A 25942-nucleotide genomic window follows, 5' to 3' on the forward strand; every position below is an offset into this window, starting at 1 on the left:
TATTCGAATGATCATAGTTCCGCAGTTGACGGATTGTAGCTTTAAGGAGGGCTGAGGGGAGTCGCAGGCAAGGGTGAGGGTGGTCCAATGCGGAGTAGTGGTGAATGGAGCAAGTACGAAAGAGTCCGAGGGGTGTTTAGAAGATTTGGCAGACGGGAGGATAGAGGGGAAGGGAGGGAAAGCTAGGGAGTGTGAGTTGACGATAAGATGGAAATGTGTGTTGTTGTTGTAGTATAGGCAGGGTGTTTGTAAGTGGTGGTGGTGGGTGGTGACGGTGAGGTGGGAGTGGTGGCACTGGTACGAAGTGACTTGGGACAAGAGGGCAAGTGCAAGGCCCATCCCGCAATAGCAGAAGGGTAGGAACGAGTGACAATCTGGGGCGGAGAACCTACAGTCTTGACTATTTGGAGTCTTGACAGCCGCCGCCTTTAACTCAGGCTCCTCGAGCCCCTCAGCTGGTGTTTTAACAACGCACTAGCCCTTTAGGGGCATGTACTAGTCAGAACTGTATTCCCTCTGCTTCAGACTAAATGCTTCATCAGTGTCAGTGCCCTGTCAATAATGCTCCGGGCTTGCTCAAGACGGAGTATCTAAGGACCTAACTAGGTAGCCACATAGAACATATGTACCAGTGGGCCTAGTATTTATCATGTAAGTGCTGCTACTACCTTGCACTGATCCTTAACTACTGACACTATTGTTCTTCAGCTACTCATCACCCCTGCGCCTCTCTCAACGCCGCTTAAATCTCCTTCTTCAAATGCGGATATGACGTATCATCCCACTGGCTAAGCTCCTCGGGTACTGGGGCTGACGCTATCCACCATTCAATCATACTACTACATATCTTCCGCGTGTTGGCTCAAACATTTCCTGTCTGCCTGCCTAGTCTTCCTGACTTCCCTTCTATCAGCATAAGAAGATATAGTCTCCTCCTACTGTAAAAATGCCCACGACCTTCTCTTGTTGCGACTAACTTTCTGGGTTGCTCCTCCCGACTTCCGTTCCCGCTCCTTGACCACTCCACTAGAACCGCTTTTACCAACTCCTCCTATTCCCTCCTCAACTTACATCACTAAATTATGCCCGCCCCTGAGCTTGCCCTACCAGAATCCGATGAAGAATCACCTCGTGCTGGCCTGCTAAGCCCCTGGCGCCCTCCGCGCTCTTCCCTATCCACCGGCCGAAGCTCTCCTTATGTACCCAGTCGGTCGGCGGCATGGCGAGACGAAGCAATAAACACCGCTGAGAAATTTCAGCGTCGCTTTCTAAAGATCTGGTCCAAGTTGACCCCCTTACAACGTGTATTAGCGGTCACAGCACTGGTCATCCTGAATGTTGTCTTTATACTGTTTCTCGTTTTCAATGAAAAGATCTTCGGCTGGCTCGAGCCCTACGCTGAACGCTGGAAACACACCACTGGAGGGTGGACCATCCTGTGGGCTATCACCTTTACAACCGCCTTTCCACCTCTTATTGGTTATTCCACCTGTGCCACCATCGCAGGTTTCGTCTATGGAGTGTGGGAGGGTTGGCTCATCCTTGCTACTGCCACTGTCGCAGGCTCATTTTGTTCCTTCGTGCTTTCGAGAACAGTTTTGCGGAAATGGGTTGAGCGCTTGATCGCCAACGACAAACGCTTTGCCGCTTTCACCCTCATTCTCAAGCACGACGGGATCAAACTATTGTGTATGATCCGCCTGTGTCCTCTTCCGTATTCTCTCAGTAACGGCGCCATGTCCACCTTTCCCACCGTTCACCCAGCCAGCTACGCCTTAGCTACCGCCATCGTCACCCCCAAGCTCTTCATCCCAGCCTTCATCGGCAGCCGTCTCGCCGTGATTGCTCGCACTAGTGAGAAGATGACACTCCAGGACCGTGTTGTGAACTACTCCAGCATCGCAATTGGAGCTGTCGTCGGAGCCTTCACTGGCTGGTATATCTATCAAAAGACAATGGCGCGCGCGAAAGAGCTTGAAGCCGAGGAAGCCGGCAGTATCCATGACTCCACCCGCCGCACAGGTCATATCCCACGCCGCTTCAGCGACGACCCGGAAGCCCAAGCTGCCGCCGAGACAATCGCGCGTGACGACGATGACGCACCCGACTATTTCGACGTCTCCCCTGGCGAGGAGAGGTCGGAGCCACGCTATCATGACGAACCCACGGATGACGAAGACGTATTCGGAGTAGGAGACGGCGACGATCCACTGGTCACGGCTAACATCAGCCTGCATCAGCAGAAAAGATAGTGATTTTTAACGCAAACAGATATCCTCATTGTGGGGGGGAGGTAAATCCTAGACAGCAAGTAGAGATGTCATGAAAGGCCTGCTTGGGCGGGCCACTTGGATTAGATCGAAATCTGGAATTTCCATCGTTAGACGAAATTATAGAGTCCTTTGTTTTTGTATAAAATTGGAGACAATGCATTTTCTGTATCAATTTCGTGGACTCATTCGTCGGCTCATTCTACCTGCCGACGCGTGAGTGGCAAGGAGTGCACATCTCCCTGGTAGGTCTCTCGAAGGGGTCGAAAGATACAGACAGATATATCTATAATCAATTAAGAAAGAAACACATCCCACTGCTGTGCGTCGAAACACTGCAACGAGGAGAAAGCAGAGGGTAGCAGCGGAAAGAAATTCACTGCTGGCCTGTAATTTTCCTTTTCTTAGATATAACAAGGTCATTCATTCATCAAGTTCATTGCCTTCATACACGTCACGTCATAAAGTCTTGTATATCAATCACATCATTCGCGAAAAACCAAACGGACAGTGTCCTTTCGCTCTTCTGAGCCCTTTTTGTCTTCCCCAAGCCCCTTTTCTTTTTTTCCCCATCAAGTCATAGCTATCGCTTCGCCAGATCAAGCGCACGCCCAAGTCCGGAGCCGACTCCCCGCATTGGGGGCCTTTGCGTTAGACCGTCTCCGTAGGACTCATCTGCCCGGAGTCCGGCGTGCGCGGGGAGTTCTGCATGGGCGATAACCTGGCGCTCCAGCGGCGGAATATCGATTGGTTCACGGGAACAGTCAGGCTGCGCTGCTGCAGCGCACTCTGCATGGGCGACGGCGGGGTGGGCAGGTCGTCGACCATTGTAGCCGACGAGGTTGATCCGGTCACACCACCACCACGACCAACTGAATTTCCATGCGACGGATGTGACACGAGCGTTGTGCCCCTGGAGATCGGGGAGAGGGTGGACGTCTTCTCCATATCCCTGAAAACTGTGCCTTCCATGTCCAGGGTGCGTAGCATGCTTGGGCTGTAGATAGGTTCTTCGAATGTAACGGCGGTGTTGGCTCGCTCCTGTCGGGGTAGTGGGCTAGTGGTGTCGTCGTTGACGTCGTTGGCGGCTTTCTCCTCCGAGTAACTCGGCAGAGTGGGCAGGTGGAGGGGCGTGGATGGCACACCATGGGACCGATGCCCATATCCACTCCCGGGTAGGTGGTGACTCAGGCTCTGAGACACGCGGCGCGTTGTCGCTCCCAGGATGCTGTGTGTGGCGTGGCGGATGGGCTCCAAGGTCAGCTCGGAGGTCAGTCGTGGCTCGAGGCTGGCGTGTGTGGCGGCTTTGCGGATCATTGGCCGTCGTTGCGAGTGGCCATGTTGCAAGGCTTGCCTTTCTCGTTGTCGGTGGAGGTTCTTCTTCATCTTCTCTGCTTTATCCGGCACGGCGCACGATATGATCTTGGTGAAGAACAATTCCGTATTGGTGATCCATCGTTTGAGTTGGTCCACGTTGTTGACGACCAGGATGATAAAGTACGTCGGGACACAAATCCCCACCGAAGTCAATGCGAACGGGAGGAAGGAGTCTTCTGGTGGCATGTTCGTCATGCCAAAAATCGACGTTACAAACGTGAGAGGCAGGAAAAACATGGTCACAAAGGTCAGAAGTCGGATGTTGTAACCCTGCTCTACGGTTATCTTCGCTTGGTTAACTGCTTCCCGACTTTCCAGGACGGATGTTCCGCTGAAGAGCCATTCTCGAAGGCCTTTGATTTCCTTCTGTTGGTGTTGAAACATGTGCAGCACCTCATGCAGCTGCGCAATTTCCTTCTCGAAAAGCTTACGGGTATGTTGCAATTTCTTGCGCCAGTTGCTATAGCGGGAAGACTGATCTTTGGTCCCAGGGAAAAGGGTTTTGTGCTCACCGCTCCAAAAATCGTCGTTGAAGGTTTCTGTGTACGCCAGGACCATTGCCTTGATCTCGTTTACAAGCACACCCAACGCTTGAGATGCCCAAAAGTATCGTCGAGAATACGAAAATTTATCATTTTCGAATAACAACTCGTCTCTCAAGGCACTATCGAATATTGATTTATTTGGTGGCGTGGCTAATTGGACGATCTGCCTATGCACTTCTTTGAACCTCTTGATGGCATCTCGATATTCTGCCAGGACGGTCGCAAGGAAGGCGTCGGGGCCATTCACATAGTGGTGAGAGGTGTTGTGAGCGTCAACGCTAGAGTTCCAGTCTGGAAAAGCTTGGATTGAGAGGACATGCCATGGGGCAAAGGGATCGTATATATGGCCGACGATCGATTTTGTTTTCCGAGAATTTCGTCGCAGGGTATGACTCGGGCGTCCACTTAAGGATAAGGCCACCACAGCAGAGCACGTTGCGAGAGGTATATGACCCTCCTTTGGTTCTGACAACGCGTCGTCATGACTTTGCCACGGTAAGGGTTTGCGACCATCCCCAACTACTGTGTGATATTTAAACACAAACACAACGGACCGTTGTCGGCGGTGGTCCTTCTTCAAATAACCTTTCGTGATCATTTTTGTCGGGGTGTCGTCGTTGATTAGCAAGCGATAGATTGAGTCCATATCAAAATGCTCCTTCATCGTGAGATGGAGAGCGGCTAATAAGCTCGATGGCGGTTCTCTCATGGTGATGATGCGGCCGACGGCTTGCTTTCGTGCCTCGTCCACATTGATGGACCTCAAAGCGTCCCAGGTTGCAAGCGGTCCATCGTCCGAGTCACCCCGGCTGTATCGAAGTGGGGCGCCATCTATTCCCACATGATAGATATCTGCATGCTCGTGGTTGGCATCCAGCTGATGCATATGCCTGTCTTTGTGAAAGATTCCATTTCCAAGCAGATCGAGATTTCGGAGGAGGTCCTGTAGGATAAACTTGCTGTACTTGTCCCAATCGTGGGTCATCAGGTGCTCAATCAAGTCATCCTCGGTAAACTCCCTCGAGGGGAGGGTTTCTTGTGCAAAATACGACTCATCGTCGTCGCTGTCAGAACTGTCTTCGGCGGTCCAAATGGAGTCCTTTTGCTGGCCGTCTTTGTCCAAAAGCCGGCTACTGGGGTTAGTTCGACGACTGGAGGTACTTGCTGCAAGTTTCGGGGAAGCTGGCGTCTGATCAACGGCCGTTGCTATCAAAGACCCGGTTGAGGAAACTGTTGGGCGATTTACAATGCCGGGTCGGATTTCAGGAAAACTCGGCTGAGAAGAAGCGAGAGCCTGAGAGAGGGTCTCATTGATCTTTTCAAATGTAGCGAGGTAAGCAGCCCTGTCCGCTTCGAGTTGTCGGATCAGCTGGACGATGGTTTCATTGTCGACAGCCATCTGAGGCGGTGGTAGAGGAGGGAAATAGCCATCGACAAAGCGTGAAGCAGAACCCTTAGATTGGAAGGAGGGATCAGGCATCATTATAAGACTAGGAACGGAGGCGAGGCTGGAAAAGTAGCGATTGACACCATGCTGCAGCTGAGAGGCCGGACTGTCCTAGCCGCTTGCTTGAATAATTGGTCGGTACAGGTAACAGTCCACCCACGCGCACATATTCTGGGGCCAAAAGCCAGTGGTCAAACAAGGCGGGCGTTCTTGGACACGGAGTTTTGTCACAGATGCAAGAGTGTGGATCGGCATCAGCTGGAGAGCTAAGATGAGGAATACCCTCGCACTGTAGTAGTGAAGCGACGCAACTAATGACAAAGTCAGATGGCTGGCCCTTCTTCGATTTGGTTCTTATGTTCGCTTCTAGCCTTGCGCCCGACCTCGGTGCGCCAGTTCAGCAATACTAGGACTATTGTATCAAGGGCGTCGTCGTATCCAGCCTCAGAAAAAAGAGGCAACAGAACGAGGCCTGGAGTCACCCACCGAAGTCACGAGCAATGCGAGATGCTCCGAAGAGCCAGACTGACCACTAGTGACCCGCCAGCATCATCACGAGAGGGAACATTGACTCACCGGATGGACCGTCGCAACCAAGCGAGCCGTCCTGAGGCTAAATCAGTTAGTTGGTTGGCTTCCAACGGGCCTGGTTTCTTAAACTCCGTCGCGGATGCACGCAATCGGCAACCTCCCGATGCAAGCCAGTTTGTTGATCAACAAGCCTTTGTTGCATTTTGTCGGTGAGCCCTTTGGAACTCCTAGCCCAACAGAGCAAAATCCGGTCTCGAAGTTCTTGTCTTTCGCCTTCTCCTTGTGGTAAGAAACCCCCCAATGTCAGATGTGCAGAAAGATGTGGGACGCCTAGGTTTGCTGGCTCCATTTAAAGCTTTGCTTTTCAAGCCAATTCTGCACTTAATCTCGAAGGATCATATATACCTTTGTCTAGACTCCGGGAGAATTGGTAGTGGCAAGAAACCACATCTTTTTTTTGGCATTGTTTTGTGTCTACTGTACGCCAGTGAGGCATCAACGCGCAAATAGCCATAATGCAACATTTCTTGGAAACGCCTGGCATCTCTACATATCACGAGATAGGTCCTCAATAAGCACGGAAAAGCCCTGGATGGCGAAAAATAAATCCTGCTGAAACACCAATCATGATAATGGATGGGTCCTGGAGAGCTGATGTTTAGAAAAAAATATGCATATCGGCCTCGGACACACATCGGAAGCACTATCACTGCACTTCACATGTGGCAGGGTCAAGTATTCGGCCCTCGATCGCTCTCCATGGCTCGCAGCTCCTCGTCCGTCGACTTGTCCGCTCAGTTCGCCTCTCCCATATTGAAAACCCGCATGTATGCCCCTTCCACTAGAACATCATACTCGCAACCGTCCCAAACGCCTCCCAAGATGAGTCGAAGACACGGCAAGGTGGAGGATCGTATCTTCGTGAGAAAAGGGGCGTTGTCAGGTCATTCCTGGGTTCAAACGCCGACCAGGGGCAGTACGACAAGGTGTTGTGTTTGTTACCATGAAACTCAGCTAGACCCGGCCCATGTCCAAACTGGAGGAGCATCGTCACTAGATCTTCACACGGCTGCCTTCCCTCTGGATGACCTTGACAAGACTCTTATAGGTCTCGTCCCAACTCTCTCCATCGTCTTTCTCTGTAGCGTCGCCCTTCTTCTTTCCCAGGTCCCGACTCACCATGACCACGGAAGTGGGCCGCTTCGTTTGGCCGGCCATGCCAAGCTCGGCCCGTGAGGTCACGTAGATGTAAGGGATTGAATGATCTTCAGCCAGGACAGGAATGTGGCTGATCACGTCCATGGGCGAGATGTCGGCTGCGAGAATGACCACGCCAATGGGTGAAGGGTCCGACGAGCTGCCGGTGGGAGACTTGCGAAGGGCTTTGACCACTTCTTTCACGCCGCGTTTGAGCGTTCGTTTAGCAGCGGCTGTAGTGCAACAGAAACGTGTTAGCAATCCTCATTTCAAGATGAAGCAAGGGTGGAAGGGAAGGCAAGGCAAGCTGAGCAAGACACACATACCTTTCTTGACGCTCTTGAACACCTTCTTTGAGACCTTCTCGTCAGCAAGCGGGTTGGCAAAAGGAACCAACGCGCCGATAGGTCTGCTCAGGGTCGCCGTCTCTGCCTCTTTTGAGTCTATATCCTTGACATCAACATCCGACGCCGCCTCATCGTCCTCGTCTTCACTCTCTTCCTTTTTCTGCTTCTTGTCCTTCTTTCCCTCGACCTCATTAACCACCTTCTCGGTAAGGGCCTTCCGCTTCTCTTTCTTTTCCTTTTTATCAGATTTGACCTTCTTCACACCGGCATCTTCGACCAGCTTTTCCTTAGTGCTCTTCTTCTCGGCTTTGCGTGCCGCCTTGCGCTCTTCTTTCGAGAGAGGTGTGTCTTTATCTTTTGCCATTTTCCTTCAGTTGAGGTTACGTTCCAATGTTAAAGCTTGCCTATACACGGCGTGTCGTGTCGTGTCGTGTCGTGTCGTGTCGATGGATGGTCTGGCTCAAATGGGACCTCTTGGGTTTGTCCACTTCTCCGATGCAGCCCTGGGTTGGCCGCGTGAGTAAAGCCCGGAAATCGTCGATAGACTAAGTACTGTGTAGACCACCACAAATTTACAGTAGGCCGGTATGGATAAGGATTCTGTCGGCAGTGATAATTACACAAAAAGTTCGCAGGCTGGAAAATCAATCTACCAGTCCTCTCCGCACACGAGAAAATGCCTGTAGTCCGCCAATCCAGCTCAAAATTTTGGCGGAGCTTTGGGTTAGCCCTGACTAACCCATTTTAGCTAGTGCCCGCCACCAGCCCGCTTCTATCAATTCACAGTACGAAGTACTCCGTACTTACTGTAGTAGTACCAAGAGAAACAAGTTTCTCATCCATGTGAGCAACATTAATTTCAATGCTCGAACAATTAGTCCAACTACGCTCCCAAGCTCCTCTACTGGCAGTTCCTTGAATGTCAGAGGGATCACCAGAAAATATCTCTCACGCGTGATCTGACCGACTCTCCACCTGCTACCTACCATGAATTAAAACATCATCCAAGACTGAATTGCCTTGGGTTGAACGACTCAATTTTTAGCTATTTCTATCCGTCGCACCTCTTAAGGTGGAATTATCCAATATCAAAAATGGATATCACTTTCATGGCGATTGTTTGCCCTCTCCACGCCTCAAATCGAATGACGCCTTCCTGACCTGATTCTGGGACTCGCTTGCTTGTCGTTCTTGTAACCCTGGTAAACCCTCGTCCCTCGACCTGTCGAAAGACCGCCCTCGAGGAGATAGATGCTCTTGAGCAAAAGCTGAGAGACTGTTTCGGGACGCTCCGTGGTCCGTTGCTGGAGGGCTCCGGGCCCTTTCTTTCTCGGCTTGCCTTTCCTCCTTTGTCTGAGACATTTTCGCCTTCCACTTCCCAAAAATTCCCTTCTTCTCTGTGTCTGCGTTTTCTTTCCATCCCTCCCCGGACTCATTACTCGATGGGCCAACCAAGGACTGTTGACCAGGAATCATCTCTCCATAGAGGGACGCGGATTGTGTTTGTTGAGAATCTCCTGTGAAACTCTTTCGAGGCCGATGCGAACTCCCTAGGGAGCTATTGCTTCCTCGAGCTCCTGCGTTATGACCTATTGCGGGAGGTGGTGCCAGCGGTGAATTCTCAGCCTTTTTGGCCGATGAAGAAAATCGCCACCTGTGACGTCGCTTCTCCTTGTCTTCTGGTGCGACCTTGTTCTCATCAAGTGCATCGGCCTCCGAATGATCAGTGAACGACGACCTCGACTTTGTTGACGTTGTGGGAGATTTGCGGGGTTTCAATCCGGTTGTGTTATTCTGTGGCGTGTTGGCAGTCTGCGAGCCTGGAGTCGAGAAATCTCTCGTGGGCGCTTCATTGACAGGGGTGGGCGCCGTGTTGGTCAGAGCAGGCCCTGTGGGTGCAGCCAAAGGATCAAGCCGCGAGGCGCTATTCAGATCAGGCGATGCCAGTGGCGTTTTGAAAGGTGCAGCGTCATCTGCGTGGAGGGAGTTCACGGAGCTCTGTGCACTCTCATTCGCGCTACCTGGAATTTTCGGTTTCTTTTGAAGCTTTCTAGGCTGTCTCTGCTGCTGAGGTTCGGAGGGTCCAAAGATGGGGGATTTGGGAAAGAGGTTGGAGATTTTCCTTTCTCGAGTAGTGATTGGTGTTGGTGTAACAGAGTGTGCAGGTCCCACAGATTGGTTGACTTGTACTGGTGGAAACGACGCGACGTTAGGCTGTTGTGGCTGGGTCGCTGGCTGTGGCAGAGCAGGTTGCCCTGGGATTTGCTCAATAAGTTGTCCCGTTGCTCCCTGACTGCTGAAAGCTTCGTCTGGCCCGATGGAACCAGAGCGCGAGGATTTAGATTCTGTAGCATCTCCATTTGCATTTGGTGTACTAGGAGTAATAGTTGCCGGGCTCTGTGCAGGTGGCGTGGAGTCCGTTGCATCATTTAATCTTTGAAATCGACTTGGAGCGATGGCCGGCGATCTTTTGGATGGGACAGTATTACTGCGAGCAATTTTGGCACCCGCTGTGCCGTCTGGGAAGGTCCCAAGCCCGGAAGGAGTGCCTGGGCTCGAGACACCAGGACTTCCGCGATCCCGTGAACCTCGAGAGGACACTGAGACGTTGCGTCTTACACCAAATTTTCGCATACTCTCAGCACCTGCACTAGCATTCGAGGCAGAACGAACCACAGCTTTTGGTGACTTCAGGGATGGCGCACCACTCTCAACATCCTTTTGAGTTTTCTCGTCCACAGCTGTGCCTGACATACCAATAAGGAAATTGTCCTGGTTCTCAATGAGGAAAATAAGTACATCCTGGCTGAGACGATATTCCCGAGGAGCCATATCATGCGTGGGATGTGAGATGATACCAGGCTGAAAGATAGCCGCCAAATTTGCAGCGGTCATTCGGTTAAGGTCGGACTTGGATGCGAAAACAGCCAGCAGATCTAGGATATACAGTAAGAGCTGACGATTCAAGGGTGGAAGCTCTGTGATAAGTTTCTGGTAGGCCGACACTGCCGCATTGTGCTCATCAAGGCTGAAATCAACAGGTTGCGCTTCACCGTCGGTCTGAGGTGGGCGTTGCGTCCTGCGCAAAGGTTCGCGAAATCGATCATAAAAATCGAGGGGCACAATCGGTTCGGGTAGTTGATTTAGGTAGCGGCGAAGGATGTTGGCTGCATCGTGTACCGTGTATCCAGTCCAGTCCAGGCCTTTGCCATATCTGTCAGGAGAATTGAAGATTGTCTGTAGATCTTTTATCCGTTTAGCTGATCCATTCAATCTGAAAATGCCCTCCACATCGGTTGCTAGAACAGCGTTAGCTGGATATTCTTGTGGAATTGGTTCGCGGTGTGAGGCTTATGTACCTTTCTCTTTCAGGAAGACACCGCATTTCGCAACGACGATGGGGACATATCCATATATAAAGCTTTCGCCACTCTCATTCTGGAGTGAGATGGCGACATTCGCATATCTGATGCTATCGGCTAGAGGGACACCGAAAATACCAGGCTGTATTTCGACTGTGAATAAGTCAGCGGTCAGCGTCAAGTTGGCGCAGCCTCAGCCTTGAACTGTGCCACTTATTGTGCCGTGAAAACATTACCTTTTTCATCGGTTTTTTCAGTTGTCTTGCGAAATTTCTTCCACCATGATGCCAATTCCCTTTTAGAGGGGGGAGAGACGGTAGATAGAGGGGACGGTGCAGGGACGTTGCGTTGGACAGGTTGAACGATGGGCTGAGCGGACGCCGCGGTGCCTGTGCCTCTCGTGGCCATTATGAGGCTACAGGCGCCTCGCGGTCTTCACTCAACTCCAGAAAACTCGTCTTGATCGATGTCTTGGAGCTGACAGCGCGTGCTTGTGACGGGACAGCGGCTCGTTCGGGAGGCCGTCGCGGTCGCAAAACCTTACAGCAGCAGGTTTTGATAATCGCGCGGTGCTGATGACTGAAATGATTGACTTCTACGATGGGGGGCGAACGAGGTGAAGTTGCTGAGGCCTAGAAAATGAGAGGATAGGCAGAAATGAAAAGGTCTGTGGACTGAGGGATCAGCTGAAGGAGAGGCTGACCAAGGAGAAGGCCCCAAGTGTCGATCTCAGTTCGACACGAGGATGCCGCGCGGGCACTCGGTGGGGAGGGGACTGGCTGCCAACGACTTTGCAAATAGGTTGCAGGAAAGGATGATGGAGACAGGAGAGAGTGAAAAGAGAATAATCAGGGTTGAGGAAAACGCGATCAAGGCTTCTGTCAAAGATGAAGAAAGGGTTGGACTGAACGGCTGGACGTTGATGCTGTGTCAGGTTGTGTCTCCAGGAGCCTATTATTACAACCTATCTTTACCCTAAGGTCTAGTCAATTACCAAGGTAGGTCGGGAGGCGGTTAGCACCAGCTGTAGGAATAATAAGCATGGCAAATGGGGGCCTCTTGGGCAGGGGTGCTCATGTGGTGCGGGAAGCGGGTGCGGGCTACAGACAAAGTTGCAGACGCAGGTGTGGGAGGTACTCATACCTAGGGTGCAGACCTGCAGGCGGGCGTGCAACTGGGACTTGGAATGGCGGGTGGTGGCAGTGGCAGTGGCAGTGGCAGTGGGAGCACTTTGGACAGGTTTCTTCTTCTACAGTAGGATTCAAGCACCCAAGCACCCAAGCACCCAAGCCCAAATCCAGACTCTGCTTGGACAGACCCTAGTCGACTTGGGGGCTTAAGATTAGACTCCTTTGAAGAAAGCGGACCACCAAGAACGCCCCTCGGCCACCAATACGGGCTGTGGCGGCTGCCTATTGCTCGCCCAACCTGGGAAAAGTCTTAACTATTCTGACCCTCCGCGAGCAGTCCGAGGTCCGGATAGGAGCCTGCAGCTTGGAACCGCTGTCTCGCAGTAGTAACTGACTAGGCTGTCTCGTTAGCCCCAACGCAACACCTGTTTCTGTCCTTTGCAACCTTCGCAAACGGATGGAGTCTGTATTGTCCTGGTCGTCGTGGCTTTTTTTATACGTGTCACCTGGGCGATCTACCATCCTTCATCGCTCAGGTCATCTTTTTTTATCTATCACCTGGCAGAGAAAATCTATCCGTGATAGGCTGCAGAATTGTAGCCACTGTTCCTGGAGGTGGAGTTCAGCCAGAAACGATGTCATGCTGATGCTACACAAGTTTGCCTTCCAAGGTTCGAAGCTGCATTTCTGCACGATGGCAGTATAGTAAGTAGGAGACTTCCAAAAATTGGACCATTTGATGACAGCCTTTGTCAGAGCGGTTCTCTTACCAGTTGTTCATCCGGGTTCACCCATTTTATAAATCGAATGACTATCCACTCAAGTTGTCCTTGCAGTCTAATTGATCGGCTTAGTTCTTGCTCACGGACTCTATCCGTAGAATGAGCACCTATCGATCACTCGTCAAGCATCCAACATGATCCATGATGCACCTACTCCGTACTCAGTACTCTGTATCAGCTGGTAGGCAGTGTAGGAACCTGGAACAACAAATCGCCCAACTATTGCCAAGTCAGGTCACAAGCGATCCACGCCACTCAGCCAGAAGTTCGAACTTCCGCATCAAGCGCCTTCAACACCGGTGCCTGAAAAGGTTCTCTGTACAAGGCACCTAGTGCTCTTTTCCTGCAGATCGCGTGTTGAGTGTCTTGGACCTGGAGGATACTTGATCAGGTCTGGGGATCTTCATTAGCGACCCGAGCATCTTCCATCCTGTCAATATCTTTCATTTCAGACGTAGTATCATATGTTGGCACTGACCTATCCGACCCAGCACGGTGCATTCAAAACCGATCCTTGCTCCGTAACTGCCAACTCTTACCAACAGCATTAGTCCCCAAAGATGACTGAAAACCCTCGTACATAGGTACGGAGTACGGAGAACTGAGTAATTTGTTTGATCATTTCAATCCCGACCTCACAGCTAGCTATGTCGGCAAGAGAAGCCAGAACAATATGGAACATCGCCCTGTAGAGTACCCTAGTAAATGCTTCAATTTTCCACTTAATTCATTGTGCGCCGTTGTAAGGCACATGCACATGATATCATCCGATTTGGATGTTCGATCCCAAGCCACAACGTACGTAATGAACGCCTTTCTATGATGCATTCGTCAATCTTTCATATCTAATCCTGTTTCAAGACTCCTCTGAGACATCCTCCGCAATCGCGCTGGTCAGCTGAGGTGCCTTGCCGCCAATGCTGAGATCTTTGAGAGCTTTGTCGAATTCCCGCTGCATGCCATGCTTGACGGCTTCGAGCACATTATCCACAGTCATCTTGGGCATGTAGGCAGGGCGGGTGCCTTCCTTGAACACTCCAGTCCGAACCAGAATCGAATACCAATTAGTCTCAGCCTTACCGGACTCGTCAAATTCGTTGGTACCTCGAATGTCTGACTCAGGTGTGTCACCAACAAAGTATACCGTATCCAAAGGTTTGTTGATGCCGTGTGTGTCTTTGCGCCACTGCTGCAGTAGTCTGGTTGCAAACTGGAACGTGCCCAATTGAGGCTTACCAAAGGCAACAGTCTTCATTTCTTTTCCAGTGATGGCTCGAAACATGGCTTCAAGCGACGCTCGCAAAGCCCCCATGCCAATACGCGAATAGCTATGCGAGGTCGCCCACACGACGTCGTTGTGAGAAAAGAAAACTGGTGGACCCTCGTCATAAGTTTCTGAACGGGTCCCAAGGCGACCATTCTTGCTCATGCATAGATCCAGGATGATCTGTGAATCACCAGCCCAGTCTCTGCTGTCGGCAAACACAAATACTGCTTCGATATCGACCTCCCCGTAATTTCGAAGTTTTGAGTTCGTGAGTTCTTCCTCTGTTAACTGTCTGAATGGTGTTGTGTCTTTGTTATCCTTGATGATGTCTCCAGGAGTGATGACATCCTTGAAGCCATAGCCCAGCGCAACTTCTCTGCACTTTTCACCTTCGCCCCCGACGACGAGAACAGTGCCATACTTCTGTGCCAGCTCCCTCATAGGAGTATGGCCACAGATAAACTGTCCAGGAGACACCTCCATTTGGAGCTGATTAGAGAGTTGGATGCACCGATCTTCTTCGGTCTTGCCCCCTCCATTTGTGACAAAGATATAAGGTCTTGTGTTCATGTTAGTCACTCTCATACTCGCTAGAGCAAATGTGATGGTACTGACACTTTAATCCCATACTCATTTTGGCCATTGAGGGCCTTCATAGCCTCGATAGCCTCGGGAATGACCTCGCCCCCCTTGATGAGCACACCATCGATGTCAAAGGCGAAGGCGTACTTGTCGGTGGTGGCAAGGCCAGATTCATCTGGAGTGGAAGGCCCGGAGTCCGTTGGAGTGCTTTCTCCTGAGCCCTCTGCCAGGTGATGTTTGGCCAATTCCATGGCATGAGCAGTCTCGTGAGCATTGCTGCAGCTTTCCAAATGCTGAGGAGGGGCAACCACGGTCGGTCCTCCGAACAAATCCGCCCTGGTGGCACTCTGACTGGAAAGTCGTCGTGTTGTGCTTGCCCTAGATCCGCTCCGCCTCGTCGTAGTAGGCGACAAGAGATTGTTGTCCATGTCAGATGCTACACTGCTTGGCATCTTGAAGGAGATGATCTGGTTTTTTCCCTATGAGCCTAGTAGGACTACCTGGTACAGAGAAAAGCCAGTTGCTCGGTCTGGAAGAAGAGAATACGGGGTGAAAGGTGATATCTGACACTTGATACTTGTCCCAGGTACAAGTTCTGGGGAAACCCGGAGCCCGGACGCCTCTCCTTTAATACGGCTCGCGTCGACAAAAGAAGCTAAGCACGTGGGTAAGAAAGTGGACAACGTTTCAAACAATGGCTACCAGACTTGTGGATATCACGAAAACGACGACTGAGTCAAGCTCGTTGTTTGCTGGAGTAAGAAAAAAATGGGAAGTCCCTGCCATGTGGCTCTTGAGATGTTGCAAATGACGTCTGTATGATGGAGACACTCAGCCAAAGCGGCAAATGAAAATTCGTCTCCCATGATAGAAGCAACGCCTGATATGTACGATCCTCATCCTTTGAAGAAAATTCCAATCAACGTTTTTCCAGTGGAGTTGGGTCCCAACACTGCAGTGATTTTGTCGATCTTATACTGATTCATTCCAAAAGGCACTGGTGTCGTTCACCGAAACAAAATATCCACTCCATGTGCACGATTTTCGACGGTTTCTTATCGGCGACCCATGCCATGCTCGATGACGTCAGTCTTCCGAATAATGCACCCATGCTCGAGGGTGCCAGCGAACGCAGGAATGCAGAACAATCTCAGGGGGGAACCCGATTCGGAGTTGTGGGCCCCATATATAATAATTACGTGAAGATTAAGGACCCAGCAGGAACTCGGTTACACTCCGTTTCATGACTACCCAGCACTAGTATCAAAGCGACCCCGGGATTTTCTCTGTTCATTGATACTGCTCGGTGGCTGTCCTGCTATAGACCTTCAATTGTAGAGTTGATCAGGCTGCTTGGCGGCTGGGTTATAGTCCCAGCCCACCGCTCTGCGTTCTTTTCTCTCATGTGTACGGCTATACCCTGTGACTACCAAGGTACGGAGTACTCTCAGGCGGAAAACCCGAATGTCCGTCGTTTGGTAACGCCCTCATTGATTAGGCACTCAACCATAACCTTATTGTTCCCATCACGAACCGCGATTTTCGATAGGACGCAAAGGTAAGTCCCGAACTGTACGCCTCACAGTCTCGAAATCGACATGGTAAAGACCCTCAAGGGTTGAGTGCTTTCTTTCTGTATCTTATTGGGTCTTAGGTGAAAGCCCCAGCTACTTCTCCTTAAGGGCTTCTGGGAATGAGGCATGGTCATGATCGATAACCCTAATCTTTCTCGCTCGCGACTGTTGAGGCCAAGATTCCGCCCAAAATAAACGGTACCGGTATAGCTGCAACGCTCCTTGAGATTAGCGACATGACATGAATGCAGTATTCACCGGTAGGTGCTACCGTGAACCGCATAGCCGACGGTACAAAATCACCATTGCCATATTGAGACTCAAGAGCATCCTGTCAGCGCAGAACAAATAGCGTTGGCCGTATGAGAAGCCGCTGCAGGTTTTGTCGCCGCGAACTTCAATTTCTTTCAGCGGTAATTCTAATGCACGACGGATCTGTTTCAAACGACAGTTCCAGCGATCCTTGCTCAGGTACTATGAACTGCCTCCAGCATATTTTCCTTTATAGTCGGAGTCATCAGGAAGCGGCATCTCTGGCTGACGGGCCTCGCTGAGATTTTACGAACCAAGTTCTAGCTTTGACGGGGCTGGGGAACTCTTGGACTTCTGCTTAATGCACTTTTCGAAATGGTTTCGGAGAGAGGCATAGTTCATATGCCCTCTGCTCGCTGAGACGTCTGAGATAGAAGTTTGTTTGCATTCGGAGTGGCAAAATTGGGGCGGGGTACCAGTATAGCAGTTCATTCTGTGGCGCTCTAGTCAATTCGGATGGTGATAGCAACATTATTCGCATCCTGTTTCGGCGCCCTGCCAAATGCAGTTCAGATGAACGGATAGAAAGTGGTTGACTATGCGGTATTGGTGCCCTCCCGTCGAGTGCGCTCAACCGGGACAAGGGCACCAAAGAGAGCGCGTGCCAGTCAGATTATCCCCCTGACAGCCATCGACTTCTTCAATCGGTCGGCCGACAGTCTGCAACTCAGTCTCATCCGCAAGCAGGACTTTACCTACATAATAATCTAGTAGTTTATAAACAAGGTGATTGCCAGTGTGCACTAGGACGACATTCACCACATTGAGTAATGATCTACCCTCTCTTTGAACTCAATGCTGGTCATTTTAATGTTGGTTTTATAGCTTTAAGTTGCCAAATTTCACATCAATTATGCATTGAAACTGGGATCCATGGCGCAACGGTAGCGGTATGTTCACATTGTACGTTCTTCAACGATCAACACTAAATGAATTTCAACAGCGTTCGACTCCAGATCGAAAGGTTGTCCGTTCAAATCGGGCTGGGTTCAATTACGAAATTATCAACTTTTTGTGTTTTTGAAATTGTCCCAGATAAGTTCGACTGATTATATAGTGCACGCACTGCTTGGCGCGGAAACCCGGTGCCAAGCAACTTTTTCTCTCAAAAGTATACCTTTTCGTAAACCTTCCTAAGCAACGAGCGGGAAAAACCCAGTTCTAGATGGTGACATCACGATTTTTCCACTAAAAGTTCAGACCATACCTGTGGATTGTCCTCGATGGTACTGATTCCTGATAGGAGTATTATTGTGGTGGTTATCGTCTGTTTAGACTCTCCACACCCGGTGAGACTGAAGACGATATGATGCAGTGGGGCAAATAGATCACCATACTTCTAAACACCAATAGAAGGATGAGCACAGTTCAGGGACGCACTGGGGAACGCTTAGAAGCGCTCAGCCAATCCACAGTTGAAGCTCAGGTTAACGCGGCCTTAGTTCAGCCTTTGGGATCAAATTGTAAATGCTGTATAATTAGGGTTTTCGTCCTCGAGTAATAGTGATATTACAAGTATTCCGTAGAATTAAGTATAAGCGATAACCTAGTCCTTGAAGTCCTGAGTCAGGACCGTCAACGAGGATCTGAATATCGGTCTATCTATGCGTCTCAGCAAGCCTACCATGACGTATCTCAGTATATCTTGTCTAATGACGTCTGATAGTAAGTATGTGCAAATGTTGAAGTGTCGAATCCAAAGTTCAGCACCATCTATATAACCAAGCACCGTCGCTAAATGAAAAACAAAGCAAGTGTCGACATGGCCTAACCCTCACAGTAGTTACTAACACAGGATGGCCATCCTCCCAAACAACTTAGATGTGGAATTCGTTCTCGAGCCAATGTTTGACCACCACTTTGCCCTCCTCGAACGCAGACCTTGGTGTGCGGACAATGATGGCGGCATGGGAGTGAGAAGATTTCGTGATGTGGACCGGATATTTTCGAAATCCAACATCATTCAGTGACTTAATCATGGCGAACTGGTCGCTAGTCAACGCTAGTGTGGGAAAGTCTAGCGGCCGCTCAGAAGTCAGGGGCTCCTTCTTTAACATGCCTGCGTCAGACTTCTCTCGCTCCAGCAAGTCGTCCAACCTGGAGAGATATGGAGAAGACGATATCGAGTCGCTAGTTGACGCTAGCTCCTGGGACCCTTCAGGAAGATACTCCTGCTCTTGAGCGGAGTTCATGTTTTCAAAGGCGTCTTCAAGCCCGACTCGCATCTCTCGGACCATATAAGGTATCCGGTAAACACCGAATCCAGCTCCTTCAGGGTCAGTTTCATGCAATTGAATCCGACGACGACTGCGAAACGTCTGAATTCCAGAATTGATGAGGAAAGCCACCGTGGCAATAGGAACTATGACCAGGAGTGCAAGGTAAATAGGAATCCGTCCCAGAAATGTTCGGCCACGGTCTCGAAAGCGCTCGTAGAAACTTGGCAGCTTGTTCTGCGACTTCCTCTCGACAGGATTGTCGGGATCTAGAATCACTGGCTCATAGCCTTTGACATAGCGGAGGTCCACTTTACTGAGATTGGTGAATGGGTCGCATCTGGAGATTCCTGTTGTGTAGAAAACAGCCGAAAGATCATTGACTATGTTTGTGTAAAGTGAGCGATGTTCGAACTTGGCGAGAGCTGATATAAATACGCTCTGAGGGTCCGCTAAGACGCTCAACAGAGGTCGACCGGTGCTTCTAAAGCTGTCAATCGTGAAGAGCTGTCGTCCTGATGTTGAGAGAGTTCTGGCGCCCAGCACATTCCATAAATGGTTCGAATACCCTATCAAGGGTGTTCTTACACCAAGATGAGGTGTAACGAAGGTTGTGAAGTTGACAGGGGTGAGTTTGTCAAAATATCCCTTGTGGTACAGTAGACCAATGGCGTATCGTGCAACAAGTCCTCCAAGTGAGTAACCTACTATCGAAAATCTTGTGATTTTATATCCATGGCGGTTTAATTCATCGAGTTTCTCCTCGATCTCGCGAGCAACACGTTCAGCACCAACCTCGATGCCATCGTACGTTAACCTGTGGGAGTCGCGCCCTGGGTCAGTCATTCCATTTTGCCAGGAAATGTGCCCGAGTTGGGGATAAAAGGTTGGCTGTCCGCAAGCCCGCGACTTACGATCCAGGATTGCTGCGACAGGCAACAACGATCAACTCCTCTTCGCTGTATTTGTCCTGCAAAGCTTGCGCGACAAAGCTAAGATGAGTCTAGGTATATGATCAGCATTCGTTCGGATTTCTTGAGTCTTCTGCGAACTATACCGCATTGCCCCAGAGCCTGTGGAAATGTTAGTGACGCTGATTCCTGAGCAAGTATTCCCGAAGCTGTAGCTAACCCATGCACAAGGAAGACAGTGTGATTAGCTTTGTTTGTTGGTGTGGACTGTCCTGATAACTTTGGAATGCTGGCCATGTGGGAGTCGTCTGGGAGAAAGAGCGATTGTTTGTTGATGGAGCGCAGGTCGAAAGGGAGCGCGGGCAGTGACGGCATTATGTACAATTCTCGCGTCGGCGACCAGGGATGCCGTTCGTGCTAGCGCACTGCATGCAGCACCAGCCTGGAAATCCTAAGATCCGAGTGTCCAGGCAGACGGTCAGCCAGAAGCCCGAAACGGAGGCAAGCGGCCCGTAGGAACGGCGTTAAGGCTCGACGTCACCAATAAGCCTGTGGTGTTGGGGATTGTTCTCGTCACTGTGCGTCAAATATTCGCCAAGGATGAGTATATAGATTCCAGGAAGTGTTATTGCTCAATTCGGGGTTCTTAGTGATATGATACTGAAATTTTATGCGAGGGTGAAGATATTAAAGGCAAGTGGCCTGTTGCACTACAATTTCACATTTTGTTGTCCCACGTTGAGCGAAACCTTCACCTTATATCTCACAAGAAGTGCGTGGGATGAGCCGCTGTTCTTGGTCGGACGTTGCTGCCTCACCACTGGCGGACTTCTCTTATCTATCTGGCTGGCCTCCAGGTTCACCTACCCGTACAGAACAGGATTGCTATCGCCAGAGTTCCAGGAGTTGGGTAAATCGTGGGCGATAAGGTAGGCGTGGCTACTGGGGCGCTCGAGCGTGGGTAGAGGCTCGGCACCAACGAAACCAATCCGACTGGACATCTCAGGGGTTGAGCCTCCTTATCGCTCCATGCAAGGCTTCGAACTATTATTATTAATTACATCAGAGTCCAGACTGCTTCCTCGGACAAGGAGACCTTAGGGAAGGCCCAGCCCTTGTCGGTGCCTCCGATGCCACAAACGCCCACCTTCTCCAGCTGCGATCTGTATTCTGCCCGGCCTTCTCCGCAATCTGGCTGGAGGGTTTCCCACCATCAGCGTTCTTGATGCTGATCTGACCAGGTAGTCCAGTAGTAACTAGTGCTTTCTACCAGCATGTTCTCTGCTCTTGGGCTCTTCAAAAATACCCCTTGTCCTCGGCTAGAAGACTGCAGCCTCCCCAACTGCATCTTTTCCCATCTTGTGCCAGAAGATGAAGATGCTGCAGGAACAACCCAGGAGTATGATCCGTTCAGTGCGGGTCAAATTTCACCACAGAGCTCCCCTCCGGCCCCAAAGAGAAGAAGGATAGCATCACCTGGGAGACAGGTTGAGCCCAAATATGCTCCACATGCCGTTCCAAATGATGGAGCAGCACTTCAAAAACCATCACAGCACCCTACTTCTCCTAACGACGGCATAAAAGGATCATCCAGGAGTGATGTCTACCCTTCTAGGAAGTCACTTTCTACAGTCTCAGCACAGCAATCAAAGGTAACTCCGAGCTCTGCGAAGAGAGAGGTCTCTCCACCGCCGACGAAAAGGAGCAGACCTTCCCTCCCGCCAGTCAAAAAAGAATTCAAAATTGAGTCTCTGACGCCTCGCAATGTCGCAAAAGCCCCTGCTATGCTGAAGACGAGACTTGCGGTCCTTCAGGCGGTGCACAAACAAGTGCAGGACCAGAATCGGAAACTAGCGGTCGCGGACAACAAATGGAAGGCCTTTGTTCTTGACGATCAAGAGCTGATTCGATTTTCTCTTGATGAAGAGGAAGCGGCAACCAAGCTCGGAGATTCTATCTATCGAAATGCAATGGCTCAGAAAGTACTCCGCATCAAAAAGATGACAACGGAAGAGTGGGTAAAGATGGTAAAGACTTGGTCAGGCGTTGATCCCGAGCAAGACCAGAACACCCCTGCTGCAAACAAAAATGGTTCGCCCGCGCCGTCTGCCAGGCAACTCTCTATGAGCGAGGAAATTACCCTTCTCCAAAGACTTCGTACTCCTTTGGAGGGGTTGGAAAATTATGGTTATGTCACAAAAGAGCCCACCGCCTCTGAGATCACTGCAGCAGAGGTGGCAGTGGCCAGTGCAGCTGGCTTTGAGAAATGTGATCGCTGTGGCACCCGATTCCAGGTCTTCCCAGGAAGAGACGAACAAGGGCGCCTCACCAGCCATGGAACTTGTCGGTATCATTGGGCAAGAGCAAATCGTGCTGCGAGCTCAAAGTCCGACAAGATTGTTGGCCGATCAGAGGCGAGTTTTCCTTGTTGCAATCAGCTGGAAGGCAGCGAGGGCTGCACCGAGGCGAGCACGCATGTTTTCAACGTCAAACATCCACCCAGGCTGGCAAGCATTCTTCAATTTATGCGTACGCCACAGTCAGACGTTGAATCTCCAGGAATACCACTATCATTCGACTGCGAAATGGGTTACACAACCTTGGGCATGGAGGTCATCCGTCTGACTGCAGTGACTTGGCCAGAGGGTCGCGTGGTTGTCGATGTTCTTGTCCGACCATTTGGGGAGATTCTAGATCTCAACACAAGGTTTTCTGGTGTGACAAGAGAAGCATATGCAAATGCTGTGGAATATGAACCTGGGACCGAGCTGCAACCAGGGGATATACGGAAGGTTGGTTCACCAGCAGTCGCACGTCAACTTCTATTCGATCGACTCAGTCCCGATACCCCACTTCTGGGTCATGCTATCGAGAATGATCTGAATGTTTGCCGAATTATCCATCCCTTTGTTGTAGACACGGTCCTTTTGTACCCACATCCTCGTGGCCTTCCCATTCGGTTCAGTCTCAAAGTGCTTGCGCAGAAGTACCTATCGAGAGGAATCCAGACTGGAGGCGAGGCAGGGCACGACTCCAGCGAGGATGCTATTGCTACAGGAGATCTAGTCCGGCAGAAAACCCGGGACTTGTGGACAACATTACTTCACGAAGGTTGGAAGTTTGTTGGGGGAGCATTGAAAGGGCCTGGGGGATTTGAGGCAGATGCAAGAACACCACCAGTGCTTTAACAACAGCAATTCGCGTTGAGCCTTTGAGAAGTCGTCGATGCAACCACCATATGACGAGGAGGTCGCCTCCCATGATTTAATTAACTCGGTTAGTAAAAGTGGCTAACTCAATAGACTAGCTCAAGATGGCACCCAACGGTCACCCAATGGTAAACCAGCCTAGCCCCTACTGGGAACTTACCTGTAGCCAAAGAACCCTAATTATTCTGCCTGGGGATCTGGCAATTTGTGTAGAACAACTCTACTACATACCACGCCGCTAGTGCCTGCAGTTCGCGAGCCCCTTTCCAGATTCCGACCCGCGTCAAGCCTGCATTACCTTGTGGTGTGCCTTGATTGCGCAGCCAATCTTTCATAATTTGAACGCTGTGTGTACAGTATCAACACCCCCATCCCCTGAAGGTCCCCTGGTGCTCACAAAATTTGTATCCAGCCTTTCTGTGGTTCAGGAACCTCCCCAGCCTCAGCCTCCAGCCTGCAGGACAACCTCCCATCTGTTGTACTCCGTATTCCGTACTCTACACACGCGGCTTCGCCTCCCCAGCATTCAGCACACACTTTTCTCCACAGGGCGCAGATCCTGCACATTGTCGCAGTCCAAAGGGAAGAAGACCCATTAAGGACCCGACGTCCCCTTCTCAGTGGTTATATTTTCAACTAGCACTTACAAAGCTGCCCGCGTAGTGACTCGGACAGAATGGGAAACCAAATATCGAAGATGATGGGGAAGATCTTTGGATCGCGAGAGATGCGACTGCTCATGCTAGGTCTTGATGCAGCAGGCAAAACAAGTAAGTAGCATAGGACATGTTCTCTCCGACGGTGCTGCGATCACGATCTGACCAAGAGTAGCAATTCTGTACAAACTCAAACTCAATCAAGACGTGACCACGATTCCTACTGTCGGCTTCAACGTCGAAACGGTAACATACAAGAATGTCAAGTTCAACGTGTGGGATGTGGGCGGTCAGGATAAAATTCGTCCTTTGTGGCGACACTACTTCTCTGGCACACAAGGTCTCATATTTGTGATTGACTCCAACGACCGAGCGCGGATCGACGAGGCTCGACAGGAACTTCACCGAATCATTCTAGACCGAGAGATGAAGGAGGCGCTGCTTCTCGTTTTTGCAAACAAGCAAGACATTCCTGGCTCGATGACACCCACGGAAGTGACAGAAAAGCTTCGGCTGGGACAACTCAAAGAGCGCACTTGGTACGTTGTGCCTAGTTGCGCTACCACAGGCGAAGGTTTACTCGAAGGATTGGTAAGTGATCAACTCGACTTGTTGTATCTGGATCGTGCTGATGGACTCCCTCAGAGCTGGCTTTCTACCAATGTCAAGCAACAACCTCGACCAGCCCCCGCGAAATGATGAGCTACGAAAGCCTGCTGAGGCCAGCTGGGGAACAACAAATGTTTGTTTGATGAGGAACGCTGAAGTTTGAAATGAGCATTCGTCGACAATCTTGATACCTATTTGTGAGCGTTTTCCAGCAAGCATGGAGTAACAACTAGGGGGATCGATGTGCTTGCATTATCGCTTTGGAACCACCAACACTTGTCTTTCAGCAATTGCTTCATGGTACAGTCACTGCAGTGTGACTGTTGACGCATTGGGTCGAGTTTTTGCACTTCAAGGCAATTGAGAGAGTCAGTTTCCAGGTGCCGTGTATGATATTCGGGAATCACGAGCAACAGCATGCATTCAATGTTTAGAAGGGGTCTGACTTCTGCCGAGCTTGGTGGCAATATGCAGCGAAAAGGAGCGACGAGCGGCCTGGCGAAGGAGTGGCATTTAATCAATGAGAAGCCAATGAACAGGATAATGATACAGTACAGTACTATGCCATGGAACTGCAAATAGCGAGTTGTCTTTCCATGCGCACTACACCGGGATTCGTGAGCGTAAAGGAGGAAACTTACTGCACGGGTACTCAAGATTCAGTACCTGTATGATCCTGTTCAGAACCGTTGTGCTAAGCAAACTCCAGGGGGGATCTCCTTGAAATTAGAAGCCATCAGATGATCCTGGAGAGAAGAGAAACACATGGATTCTTATCGGCTAGCGAGTTGACGGGCCAAACTCTCTATTCTCGCCTAATTCAAAACTCGATATTACTATCCGTCGAGCTGTGCCTCTTAATTACGATTTACCTGTAGAATATTGAATATGGATGTTCCGGAACAACGTAATTCCTCCACGATGACTCGATGCCTGATCGGCGTTTTGCTACATAACTGGTATCAGTTTCCAGCCATCTTCTGCCCCTGCGCTTTTCTGTTGATGGAGGGTTAATTTCGAGTTTCAACTTTGGTCCCTATTGCAAATCGAACCATATGACCTCTCTTCCACTCTCTACACCGTACTTGGTTCTCGTATCAATTGACATCACAGATTCGACGGTGTACTAGCAGAAACTAGTGGTTTGGGATATTGATATTGATACAAGTTTCCCCCCCCCAATGATTGATTAACCTTCGTTAGTACGGAGTACTCCGTACCACAGCTGCTTTCTGGTCTGAAACCCTCTTTTTCTCGTTGACCCTCCCCTTTTGATATTCTCATCCCATTCCCATTCACACAGCCACTATGTAATACGAGGTGCCATTGTCCTGCAGGTGTCTCCTCCACTTCTAAGCTGTCAGTGGCACCCGATGCTGCATGGTAACTTCCCCTTCCCCAACTGCAACGCACATGCATGTCTGCAGTCCACCCTCCGTAGCTGTGGTGCGGACCACCAATCCAACATGCCTAGTCCTGCAGGCTGCAAACTAGTCATCAGGCACGGTATCCATCTGCGAACCCCTGAACCAAAACCAGAGAGCGGTTGCTGCCTTAGGCTGCATGCAAGGGCAAGGGAGACACAGGCGAGATAGTAATATTCCGTCCTGGTATTTGC

General features: G+C 50.5%; 8 protein-coding genes across 8 annotated transcripts; 3 read left to right on the top strand and 5 right to left on the bottom strand.

The window, feature by feature from the left end:
* Window positions 1-1082: 1082 nt before the first annotated feature.
* On the top strand, window positions 1083-2252 carry A1O9_08657 (uncharacterized protein; the record flags this gene model as incomplete). The annotated part of the gene is made up of 1 exon (XM_013402141.1): window positions 1083-2252. The coding sequence occupies one exon, from the start codon at window positions 1083-1085 to the stop codon at window positions 2250-2252; it is 1170 nt and encodes a 389-aa protein (XP_013257595.1).
* A 669-nt stretch (window positions 2253-2921) lies between these two features.
* A1O9_08658 (uncharacterized protein) lies at window positions 2922-5672 on the bottom strand (the record flags this gene model as incomplete). The annotated part of the gene is made up of 1 exon (XM_013402142.1): window positions 2922-5672. The coding sequence occupies one exon, from the start codon at window positions 5670-5672 to the stop codon at window positions 2922-2924; it is 2751 nt and encodes a 916-aa protein (XP_013257596.1).
* A 1551-nt stretch (window positions 5673-7223) lies between these two features.
* A1O9_08659 (H/ACA ribonucleoprotein complex subunit 2) lies at window positions 7224-8078 on the bottom strand (the record flags this gene model as incomplete). The annotated part of the gene is made up of 2 exons (XM_013402143.1): window positions 7224-7600; window positions 7694-8078. The coding sequence occupies 2 exons, from the start codon at window positions 8076-8078 to the stop codon at window positions 7224-7226; spliced, it is 762 nt and encodes a 253-aa protein (XP_013257597.1).
* A 743-nt stretch (window positions 8079-8821) lies between these two features.
* Window positions 8822-11484, bottom strand: A1O9_08660 (uncharacterized protein; the record flags this gene model as incomplete). The annotated part of the gene is made up of 3 exons (XM_013402144.1): window positions 8822-11013; window positions 11074-11229; window positions 11313-11484. 3 exons carry the CDS (start codon window positions 11482-11484, stop codon window positions 8822-8824), a joined length of 2520 nt encoding a protein of 839 aa, XP_013257598.1.
* A 2360-nt stretch (window positions 11485-13844) lies between these two features.
* A1O9_08661 (uncharacterized protein) lies at window positions 13845-15289 on the bottom strand (the record flags this gene model as incomplete). Its single annotated transcript, XM_013402145.1, has 2 exons — window positions 13845-14814; window positions 14871-15289. The coding sequence occupies 2 exons, from the start codon at window positions 15287-15289 to the stop codon at window positions 13845-13847; spliced, it is 1389 nt and encodes a 462-aa protein (XP_013257599.1).
* Window positions 15290-18540: 3251 nt separating this feature from the next.
* On the bottom strand, window positions 18541-20147 carry A1O9_08663 (uncharacterized protein; the record flags this gene model as incomplete). The annotated part of the gene is made up of 4 exons (XM_013402146.1): window positions 18541-19756; window positions 19854-19942; window positions 19997-20012; window positions 20071-20147. 4 exons carry the CDS (start codon window positions 20145-20147, stop codon window positions 18541-18543), a joined length of 1398 nt encoding a protein of 465 aa, XP_013257600.1.
* A 977-nt stretch (window positions 20148-21124) lies between these two features.
* On the top strand, window positions 21125-23038 carry A1O9_08664 (uncharacterized protein; the record flags this gene model as incomplete). The annotated part of the gene is made up of 1 exon (XM_013402147.1): window positions 21125-23038. One exon carries the CDS (start codon window positions 21125-21127, stop codon window positions 23036-23038), a length of 1914 nt encoding a protein of 637 aa, XP_013257601.1.
* A 697-nt stretch (window positions 23039-23735) lies between these two features.
* A1O9_08665 (ADP-ribosylation factor 6) lies at window positions 23736-24414 on the top strand (the record flags this gene model as incomplete). The annotated part of the gene is made up of 3 exons (XM_013402148.1): window positions 23736-23829; window positions 23891-24306; window positions 24361-24414. 3 exons carry the CDS (start codon window positions 23736-23738, stop codon window positions 24412-24414), a joined length of 564 nt encoding a protein of 187 aa, XP_013257602.1.
* Window positions 24415-25942: the final 1528 nt, after the last annotated feature.

This window comes from Exophiala aquamarina (genome assembly GCF_000709125.1).
Source record: "Exophiala aquamarina CBS 119918 chromosome Unknown aczIA-supercont1.8, whole genome shotgun sequence".
In the NCBI taxonomy this organism is placed as follows: domain Eukaryota; kingdom Fungi; phylum Ascomycota; class Eurotiomycetes; order Chaetothyriales; family Herpotrichiellaceae; genus Exophiala; species Exophiala aquamarina.